The sequence below is a fragment of the Vollenhovia emeryi genome, unplaced genomic scaffold (genome assembly GCF_000949405.1).
Source record: "Vollenhovia emeryi isolate VEMERY1.0 unplaced genomic scaffold, V.emery_V1.0 DF939120.1, whole genome shotgun sequence".
NCBI classification, from domain to species: domain Eukaryota; kingdom Metazoa; phylum Arthropoda; class Insecta; order Hymenoptera; family Formicidae; genus Vollenhovia; species Vollenhovia emeryi.
Genome location: NW_011967246.1, coordinates 1,430,258 through 1,441,555, shown reverse-complemented (window position 1 = coordinate 1,441,555; position 11,298 = coordinate 1,430,258). Strand labels below are relative to the sequence as shown.

Genomic DNA, 11,298 nt, shown 5'->3' with positions numbered 1-11,298 from the left:
CTCTCTCTCTCTCTCTCTCTCTCTCTCTCTCTCTCTCTCTCTCTCTCTCTCTCTCTCTCTCTCTCTCTCTCTCTCTCTCTCTCTCTCTCTCTCTCTCTCTCTCTCTCTCTCTCTCTCTCTCTCTCTCTCTCTCTCTCTCTCTCTCTCTCTCTCTCTCTCTCTCTCTCTCTCTCTCTCTCTCTCTCTCTCTCTCTCTCTCTCTCTCTCTCTCTCTCTCTCTCTCTCTCTCTCTCTCTCTCTCTCTCTCTCTCTCTCTCTCTCTCTCTCTCTCTCTCTCTCTCTCTCTCGATTAATACTGTAACTGCCACCAATAAATCGGCAATGATTTATATAATTATATGTATATATATATTCTCTTTGCAAATATTTTCTATAGTACGCATAATCTAAAGTATATTTACTAATAATCATCTCGCTTTATCACAATAATCACTATTGATAAAATACAAAATCGATCAAATAAAAAAATAGTTCTCTTATAGATTATTATCTAAAAATATATAGTTGTTTTAATTCTCTGTTTAGAGAACGTTTTTGCATATATATATCAATATTTCTAATTTATTATAGATTATAAAACCTAGCTCCTTTACCTACTTGTTCTCTCATATAAAATCCCTATATCACTTTTACTCTTATATTACTTCTCTCTTGCTAAAAACGGATGTGTTACGTATCCTGTAAACTTGGCTACGGCAATTTATCTCATAGTAACTATTTACATAACAATTAATAATAATTATTAATAAGTAGACTAGATTGCATCTAATCTTCAACTACTATCCCTCAAGGACTGATTTGGTTTCGCTCTGTGAGCAGAATCGCTGTCGAGTGACTCTGATTCTTTCCCACTTGAACTAGCTGTTGGTCGGCCGTACTTGTCGAAAATACGGCCAAGATCGACGTTTACGTAATCGGATCTCCTGTTGTCGGAATTCACTGCCGACCATGTCTCGTCGCGTTTAACAGGATTAATAAAATATATTTTATTGACGCTCCTTTCTGCCTCGTTATTAAGGTGCTCTTCACCATTTTCACAATTTTCTTTAGCGATTTTCATGAGATTGTAGCGGGTAACGTTGTATTCCCTCGGGGTGTCGTACGTAATCGAAGATTCCTTTGACTGGCAAATCTCTTGGCCGGATGCGGCGGAGCTGCAAGCCTTCAAGTGCTTCGGCGAGTTTTGTTTGCGCCCGGAAAGAAGGATACTGTCGACGGTCATGAAGGGCATCTCGAAGCACAAACTCCACAGCGCGGAGAACATCATCGTGAATACTAAATTGGCGAAGAACGAGCGCATCTGATAAACGAGAGATTTTATTCACACCGTTATCCCTTTTCATAATCACATTTGCGCTTTCATTTAATTACGTTCGTATAACATCACGCACGTAAGAGGACTATTAATATCTCTTGTCCGTACATAAACTCTCTTAAGATAAATTGCAGCAGTATGCGACGTAACGGCAGACTTTAAAAGTTTGCACACGGTTTCACTGTAGAACTAAATGATAAGTAAATATCATTAATATCACGCTGTATGAAGAGATAAATGTTATAATATCTGTATTTTCACGACCCAGTAACATTGCTTAACCGGTACGTTGCTCACCGACTGCTCTTTATTACCTTTAACGCGATATTTTAAGAATGCCTTTATCTTTCTTACTCACCACGTCCATCTGTGTTAAACTGCCGGTAGTTCGAACGGCTCCGCTGTGTGATAGTATGAACAGATAGTGAGAGAGATAAGCGCAGTAGGTCAATTTGCTGAGCGGTATCCATCCACGCCACGAAAGTAAATAATTGATGGGACCTTGAAACGATTATCACTTTTAGAGACTGGCGTTGACGTAATCGGGTTTAGTAATCATCTCGCGAGCGCGCGCAATCATTTACCTGCGTATCCGTGCATACAGCAGAAGACAATCCAGGAGACGGAGAGTACAAAAACCTGGCGATGGAAGGCGGCGTAGAAGCTCGCTTCCAGCCTGTTGTAGACGTGAGTGTCGAAGTACATGCCTCGCGGCCCGAAAATCACCGATAAACCAGCCATGACCGCGAGCAGCCAGCCGAGAAACACGTACCACTGCGATTTGCGAAAGCATTTCAGCGACTTTACAGCGGTTTATCTCTTCAAATTGAAGATATTCCAAACATGTATATCATTTTTATCAAAATATTAACACAAAGTGCGTGATACAAAATAATTCGGGGTTGGGAAGTAACTCGTTACTTGTAACGAAGCTACAGTTACAGTTACTTTTTTTTTAGTAACTCTAACTTAACTTCGTTACTTTCTCTCCATCTGCAACTGTAACTTAACTCAGTTACATTAATATTTACTTTATATATATTTGAAACCTCCACAGATCGCGTTAGGCCTTGCATTTGCGCGTAAACGCCTTTATCGACGCTTTACGATTCAGACGCAGATTTGCTATTTTTATTTTCATTGCAAGAAAGTAACTGCAAGGTAACAATTCGTTACTTTTCGAGTAACTGTGAGTAGTTACGTTTTTAGCGAAAAAACTGTAACTAGATACTTTAATAAACTGTAACTGTAACTAGATACTTTTTTAAAGTAACTTTCCCAACTATGCAAAATATTAATATGAAGTACATTGTAGCAAAGATATTTCAGGCTTGATCTTATCGATTATCATAAGATAGAAACAAACATTGAGAGTATTGTACTAAACATTATTGTGTAAATGGTACTTACAGCATGTAACTTGACTTTATAAGATCGCGTCTTATATAACAAGTATCCAAGGCCCAGTCCAATGACGTAAGGTCCAAATCTATTGTATGTCTTTATGTAGACTTCCAGATAAACCTGGGTTACGTCCATCTGTCTACGAAATACAACATCCTGTTGAGATCACGAAATTACTAAAATCCGGCAATCAAGAAATTTCGTGCAATTTCCTTGCGATTTCCATAGAAATAAACATCACTTAAAGCGAAGTAGTCTTGCACGATCTTTCGTAGTTGCTTCATAATTAATTCTCAAAGACTTGCGTGATATAAAAAGACCCACAGAGTGGATCTACATCGACAGACTGCAACAATTTAAATGCTGAACTAAATGGAAGATGATCCAAATGTAAAACTCGGGATTTAATTCAAATTAAATAAGCCGGTTACATTTGGATCTAGATTCCTGAGAGATAGATTTTCTAAGATATTCAAATTGAAACTCTTTGAGTGAAATATTTTCTAAGCGAAAGCGCGCAGTTGAAACTCTACACTCACTCCTTGTAATAGAGCATGGTGCCCGTTAGTCGGAGACTGTAAGTTGTAATGAAGGGCACTAGGACCGAAAGAAACAAGCAGACGGCCAAAACAATGGCTAAGAACAGACTCCTAAACTTGAGCATAGGATACAGCACAAGCGGCGACAGCCAAACAAACTGCATGTCGGTCGATAGATACCAGGATTGGGACATGCACTAGAAGCAAACGTAAAAGAAAAGAGTGATATCTTCGCAAAAGTACACGAATCAGAAAAAATTTCGAAAGCGCAGAAACAGCACTTACAAGAAAGATACAGTAAGTCCAAATTAAAGAAATAAAACCAATAAAGTGTAATAAGGATATTACGATTTAAAAAAAAACATATGCGGCATTCGTATAGACTTCGAGATGTCGTATCTGCTACTTGTACTGCATACAAAATAATTGTTAACTGCACGTTCGACACACGATTGCTGTACATATTTCTCATTTGCTGCAACGACATGATTCAAAACCAGTTCCATTTCCAATTGTTTGCAAAAGAATGGTAAGAATTCGGTACACTGAATGAAGAGCTAATAATGCCTATATACGGATACTTTTATTCCCTTACAGTCAGTTACAAGATCGCGTTTAAAAATGATATAAAATCTTTATGATTACAATCCATTTTTCTGGACAATTTTATCTTTCGAGTTATGCCGCTGTCGTAGCAAATGAGCGATTCAGTACGCAAAGATATACGAGGGTGTAAAGGAGTAAATTAAAGAGCTAGTCTACCATGTTCGGTACGTTGACATAGTTGTTAACATAGAGCAAGTTGGTCCACCAATTCTCGCGACAGTAGTCTTTGTTAGTACCGACCCAGGCGTCCCAATGCGGGCCTGTGCCGAATTTGTAGAACAGAGTGGCATAAAAACCGATCATCATCGCGTAGGCCGGTGTTAATCTGACAAAAGGAGAAACGATCAATGGTGCCGGAAGATTTTTAAAAAATGAGAAAAAAAGATTGACTTGAGGGGGAAGTAAAAATTACAAATTATACGATTTCTTTGAACAGTGCGTGCGTAAATCGACGAGTATAATTTGTGGACGTAATAGAGCACATTGTAATTGAATTTCAAACTTAAATTGCCGAAGTGATTGGGAGAAAAGCCAGTTCGGCTGCGTACACATATACGTACCTTACATAACGATGAACGTAGAGTCCTATCATGTCGAAACGCCACTTTAAGGCCCGTTCCTTCTTCGACAGTTCGGTGTAAGCGAGTAGGAGCCCACTCAAAAGGAAGAAAGTATCCGTAACAATGTTGCCGTTGAGCACCAGCATGTTGTTCCAATCGTGATGCATCTTTTTGAGGATAAGAACGATTTTTAAGGCGCAAAATTTAGGCCCGGTTTCACCAACGTCGCTTAACTTTAAGCTTAGTTCAATTCGTTCCTTGTCTCTTTTCAACTGTTACTTTAGAAAGAGACAAAGAACGAATTAAGCTAAGCTTAAAGTTAAACAACGTTGGTGAAACCGGGCCTTGGAGAATTAAGAGAGAACAGCAATGGCGACTTCTAACAATGTTTATACAACGCGAAGGATGCGTTGGATAAGTTTGATAAGCTGCGAAAATAGGAAAACGCGCAGTGCACTTCCAGTAAATTCTCACGTGAAGTTGTATGAAACGAAAATTGCATAGCTTACACGTGGGATGTGCGTGAGGTCCATTTTGACGCCGACGACCTCCATGTAATAAGTATGACCGTAAATAATCCAGCATATGCTGATGAAACGCAATCCGTCTAGGCAGCGGATAGATCCCGGACGTCTGTCAGTCCGTAACAGCTCTTTTCCATTCTTGTACAAAGAAAACGCCGTAAAAATACCTGCGCGAGAAATTATCAGGATCATTATTTCTATCAGTTCATCCGGCGCCCCGGATGGCATCCCCGGGGAAACAATGGAAATATCTCATTACATATGCCTCAATCGTGTAGTATCTAATTATATCCGATTCCAAAATCGTCAGATCTTCAGAGATCTGGCACTTTTATTGAATATTCAATGTTATTATCTATCGTGATCTAATTATGTTCTCTTAGGACATTTGATTATAGATTTAGTGAGATCTCAATAGGTAACCTCGAACATTCAATAGGAAAGTGTCAAATCTCTGAAGAGCTGATGATTTTTAGAATTGTATCTTATGAGATATAGAGCAGTATATACTCTTAAAGTCGCCAGTGATGAATAAAATTGAAATAAAACACCGAACTGCGAATCAACATGTCACAATTTTTTTTAAGATGGTGAGAAATTACAAATTACAATTACTCTTACCGCCTTTAAAAACTTGTGACATGTTGGTTTGCAGTTCGGTTACTTGATAAGGACCTGATACTTGGGTCGAAACGTCGTATCCGAGGGGGAAACCGCTGACCAAAATCTTGTACACCAATGCCCACTAATGCCCAGTGGGCATTACTTTATCTTATTATCTTCTTTTATCGTATTTATCTTGTTTTATCTTATTTTATCTTACTGTACCTTATTTTATTTTATTTTATCTTTATAATGCCCCAAAAAAATGTCCTAGTAATGCCCAGTAATGCCGCAAATATGTACACCACAATGCCCTCAGCGGTTTCCCCCTCGGTCGTATCAAATGTAACATGTTGGATCAACAAGAAGTTTTATTTCAATATTATGATATTATGATATAAGAGATTTTTTTCCCGGGATTGTCCTCATTAAGAAAAAAAGCATTTATATGTAAGAAACATGGAATGCAGATTGATCTTGTACATTGTATAGTGTATACACCAGGCATTCTTATTAATATTATTAATCAGTAATCAATCAATAACGTTATTTGAAATTAGGTGTAATTAATGTCTAAAATTGATTTGCAAAACTCAGTACGCCTTTATTGACTTAAATTTACCAACCTCCCAGCGAGAAATGACTCGTCGATCGATGTCGTCAAATTGGCACCGTTTCGGCATCGATCGACGAATCACTTCTCACTGGGTTGCACGAAATATAAGAGAAGTGTTTAAAAGTCTTGACTAAATCCGACGAATGGATATTTCGTGCTTTCATATCCTACCTCTCGATTGCGACGCGCTGGCACGTTGCATCGCAATGTCGTACCCCGTGCTGGCTATAATGATCAACGCGAGCAGCACAAGAATTGATCTGAAGTTTTCGAACGTTGCAAAAATTAGGCATTTGCTATTGCGGAGAGAAATAAGCGTTCATATAACAATAAGAAAGCGTCATTTACGTATAACACCAATCGGCAACGTCCCAGGTTGTTCGTACGGTCTCCACGGTGCGACACGATTGCTTAAAAACGTTGATAGTCATGTCCACACGCCCTTCGACTTTCAAAGGGTCGAGCGCGAGCTCGAGAGCCTCCTGTATTTCCGTGTGATTGCAGGTAGACGGGACGCAAAACATCCACTCGTATATGATCGAATTACCGGAGGTCCAATTCGTCGCATTCTACACAAGATACCAATGTTTTAGTCCTCCGAGCAGCGTAAACTCGCGCTTGGAGGCATTTTATTGTTTAAAAATATTCCGGAGAGATTGCATGGAGCTGTCGTCTCTTATGAAATATTCATTGAATAAATAAAGTTTTTACTCGTACTCCGTATTAGTATCGTAAACGTGTGCCCGTGCGAATAAATAAAATCTCGTATTATTACGATTACAAATATGTCTACGTGGGTTTAAAAATTAAGAACAATATTTATTCTTATACTTGATTATCTTTTGTACATCAATTTATTTGCGTGCCCGGGCGACAAGGACTAAATTTATTAAAATACTCAAGGATTAGATCGACCAAGGCTGGCAGTTTTGTTTTATTTTAAATTTTACCACGACGTTTCGGCCAGTAATACTGGTCCTTTTCAAGTGGATCCTATAGCTTGTGACAACGAAGCATAGGGAAATATAAAATTAGGCTAATCGTCATCGCACATAGAAATATACGCCTTCGCACGTGTCATGTCACCAAGAGACTAGCCTAATTTTATATTTTCCTATGCTTCGTTGTCACAAGCTATAGGATCCGCTTGAAAAGGACCAGTATTACTGGCCGAAACGTCGTGGTAAAATTTAAAATAAAATAAAACTGCCAGCCTTGGTCGATCTAATCCTTGAGTATTTTGTTTTAATTACTGGCGATACAACAATTCTAAATTTGACTAAATTTATGTTCGTTCACTGCATAAGTTGTTGCGCATTAAACCACGGTAATTGCAATAATTACGAACTCACCGACGCGATGGCGACGTTCACGAGCAAGTCCCCCAGGTCCAATTCGCTTCGTCGTGTACCGTCGTCCGCGCCGATCTCGAATTGCACCTCCGCGTTGCAAGCCTGCCCGATGAACCCGTGTTCGTTCTTCACTCGCAAGCATTCATCAAAATTACCCAGCTGTTTGGAATTGCCGGTGATCAGGCCCGAAGGTACTTTAACCGAGGCGTCGAACACTGGAACGACAAACAACGTCGAGTCTCCGTTTAATAGAGCGTCTTTCCACTCTCGAATCAAGATCCGAGTCATTGTTGCGCGGCGACTATATTTTGCTCTCCAAAATTTCCGGAGGACCCTCCAGGAAAATGCGCCACGCGCATGCAAATGCACGGTTGATTAAGATTTAAAAAAAAACCGTGGAATTGATTGCGATATTCTTCGACTGACTAACTGTGAATCAGTGTCTGTTCACTGTTTTCAGTGATAATCCACTGATTGACTTTTAGAGAGAGTCGGCACGTTACTTTGCGAAGCTCGTTACTACGAATCTGTTATCGATGCGTCACATTGTTGCGTTTTTTTCCGGACATTTACGGCATTCCGGCTTTGACATTTAACAATTGCGCCCTTCCCCTCAGCTTCGTTCTATAATAAACACATTCTGAAACCGGTTGAAACAGACGAGCGGGTATAGTCAAGGCGTTCTTCTGTCCTCAATCCGCGCCACAATCAGCGCCAGCGTCATTTTTTCACATTACCCTTCGAATATCCGGAATCAGTACCCAATCAGAGAGTAATAATCGCCGGGGACTGATATCGACTAACGCAAACGGTATAAATAATCTTGAATCCTTGCACTCACTTGGGCACTTTCTAAAAGTCAATCAGTGCAGATTATCACTGAAAAGAGTGAACAGTCACTGGTTTACAAATCGCAGTGGTATACCTCATAACTGTAAATCAGCGACTATTCACTGTTACGCGGGAAAAAATCATGTTCGCTACCGCAGCTAATCATGATTTGCTAAAAATATTTTGCTGCATTAACTATAAATTTCTAAACCACAGCAAACTGTTTGCTATCGCATCTAATACAATAGACGCGGTGGCAAAGCAATGGCTATCACAACTAAATATTAGCCGTATTTTACAACTAAAACTTAGTTACCACATGCAGTTTTTAGCTACAGCAGCTACATGTTTTTTCAGTATCAGCGACAAATCGATTAACTTTTCGAGAGCAAGTTTCATTTGACGCGGAATCTGCAATGTCGCTACCTGTTATTTTCCTGTGATAGACGAACTGAAGGAAAGAAGTACAAAAAAGCATTTAAAGTTTGCTATAAAAATTATATTTTATTTGTAAAGAGCAAGTTTGTTCACAAGCAGTAAATATAAATTGTTATGCAGGATGATTTAAAAGGTTGACAATATTTGCGAAACGTTGCTGGTCGATTTTGCAAATTTATGTTCATGCAATATCCCTACGACGCAACGTAGCTGCAAGCTTCTGTGCTGTATGGGTAACGTGTAATTATTTTCGGAATTAAGATTCATCGATCGCCTTTATCTTTGTACATTTCCTCATTTCTTCCCTAATGAGTGAGACAGGTAGGCTTGTGAAGAACTTTATGTCTTACGAGAAAGGAAATAGCGTATGACTGATCAAATTCCACGATGGGATATACTCGGCGAGGGACAAGCAGCGCGTTGTTCAAAGTCACGTTCAATTCTAGGAGGACGGCGATAAACTAATCCGACCGCGAGCTAATCTGCCGGGAACTCGCGCGTGTTATTCTATAATTTGTATTATTAGTCATCTGTGTATGCACCGGCATGCGAGTTACGTTATTCGAGATGGGATTTCAAGGTGACACCTTGGAACCGCGATCGCGCGGTGACGCGAGGCAACGTCAATGTCGCGAGTGCGTTAACTGCGGAAGTGCATATCGGCGCGATACGGCGCCGACACGCGGAATCGGCCGATCGGGTCGGGAATCACGCGTCGCAGAAGCGGGTCGACCTGAAGGAAAATAAACGATAGCGAGCGCTTTCAATTTTTAATTTCCAAACGACAGCGATAGCGAACGCGCTTATGCGGATCGCACGATGTCGGCAATCGATAGCACAGTAGTCGGGGTCTAAGGCTAATATTACATTTGTCGTACGACAAATTTTTCAAGCGAGTTGATTGGCTGCTAAATAGAAAATTTCTAGATGCTCGAGAAGTTTACTATCCCGCAGTCAATCAACACGCTTGAAAAATTTGCCGCACGACAAATGTAATACTAGCCTTAGGAGAGTACATTTGTCGTGCGACAAATTTTTTAAGTCGTGTCGATTGGCTGCAGAATAGAACATTTTTAGAGACTCAACAACTTTTCTATTCTGCAGCCAATCGACACGCGTGAAAACTTTATCGTACGACAAACGTACTCTCTAAGTCTAATATTACATTTGTCGTAGGACAAATTTTTCAAGCGTGTCGATTGGCTGCAGGATAGTAAAATTTTCGAGTATCTAGAAATTTTCTATTCACCAGCCAATCAACACGCTTGAAAAATTTATCGTACGACAAATGTAATATTAGCCTAAAAGTCAATCAGTGCATTATTACTGAATACAATTATAAGTGTTAGCCCTGAATAATTCAGTGCTATATTTATAACTGCGAATCGGTGAATATTCATAGTTTTCAGTGATAATCCACTGATTGACTTTTAGAGAGTGATATTAGGCTAACGTAGTAATTCTAACGTGGGTCAGAACGTATCGAATCAAAGAGGTCCGTTAATGCCGTAACGTAAATCGTTTCAATTGTCTCTAAAAGCCCTTTCGTAAGTAGAGAAGTCCGCTAACGTGCTTACGAGACCCTCCTTTCTCTCTCCCCGCCCTCCCCCCCCCCTACACGTGCTCAACCGATCCGACTCTTATCGCTGTACAAACAATAGTTGTGGAATCGCGCGAGCTAGTCGGATCGGCGATTAAGTGACGTTACAGGCCAGGAAAAGATCGATCGAACGAACGATCGATCGGAGGCAGGCCCCTGATACACAAGGACGGTCATCGGCCTCGTGGATGCATCTCGCTGACCCAGTTTGGTCCCGCGCGTACGACGCACATACCAATTACATCGGTCAATATTATTGTTTCTGCGCGAATGTACACGCGGTAGGTCGTTAATTGCCTTTTCCTTAACAGCACGCTCGAGGGGGAAACCGCTGAGGGCATTGTGGTGTACAGATTTGCGACATTACTGGGCATTACTAGGGCATTTTTGGGGCATTACGTCTTGCTGAGGCATTCTAAAGATAAAATAAGATAAAAAAGATGAAAGAAAATAAATAAGATAAAAGAAGATAATAAGATAAAGTAATGCCCACTGGGCATTTGGTGTACAAGATTTTGGTCAGCGGTTTCCCCCTCGAGCACGCTGTTACAAAGCTTAGCGATACCCGCGAGCGATCGCCGAATCGGAAAGGACCAATTTGTCAAGTACAATTATCAGATTATTTTTATTTTTAAAAAATAGGAGAAACGCCCCATAATAGGCAGAGCAATTACTATAGTTTGTTATACGCGCGTATATATTTTCCCCGAGGTAATCGTTAATTTTTGTGATATGCTTAATTGTTTTAACCAATTAATTTGCCCGCGATACCGGAAATAACGGATAAAAAAGAGTAACAAGATTTATAATTGCAATTACTAATCATTTTTTAATTATTAGCTAATCCGCACTCTCTCTCTCTCTCTCTCTCTCTCTCTCTCTCTCTCTCTCTCTCTCTCTCTCTCTCTCT

The 11,298-nt window shown here is 40.0% G+C and overlaps 1 protein-coding gene across 6 annotated transcripts in view; it reads right to left on the bottom strand.

The window, feature by feature from the left end:
- Positions 1-265: 265 nt before the first annotated feature.
- The window catches only part of LOC105570487 (nose resistant to fluoxetine protein 6-like), a 16,558-nt gene continuing 5,525 nt past the window's right edge, over positions 266-11,298 (bottom strand). For 5 of the 6 annotated variants that reach the window (XM_012027717.1, XM_012027718.1, XM_012027719.1 and 2 more), the window contains exons 3-13: positions 7,520-7,734; positions 6,516-6,736; positions 6,339-6,427; positions 4,934-5,115; positions 4,425-4,591; positions 4,021-4,189; positions 3,259-3,455; positions 2,726-2,858; positions 1,900-2,089; positions 1,674-1,816; positions 266-1,300 (exon numbers count right to left, since the gene is read on the bottom strand). In XM_012027717.1, coding sequence (XP_011883107.1) covers positions 773-1,300; positions 1,674-1,816; positions 1,900-2,089; positions 2,726-2,858; positions 3,259-3,455; positions 4,021-4,189; positions 4,425-4,591; positions 4,934-5,115; positions 6,339-6,427; positions 6,516-6,736; positions 7,520-7,734 — 2,234 coding nt within the window. In that variant the 3' untranslated portion in view covers positions 266-772. The remainder of the gene's footprint in view (positions 1,301-1,673; positions 1,817-1,899; positions 2,090-2,725; positions 2,859-3,258; positions 3,456-4,020; positions 4,190-4,424; positions 4,592-4,933; positions 5,116-6,338; positions 6,428-6,515; positions 6,737-7,519; positions 7,735-11,298) is intronic. The other variant, XM_012027720.1, reaches the window with a different exon arrangement.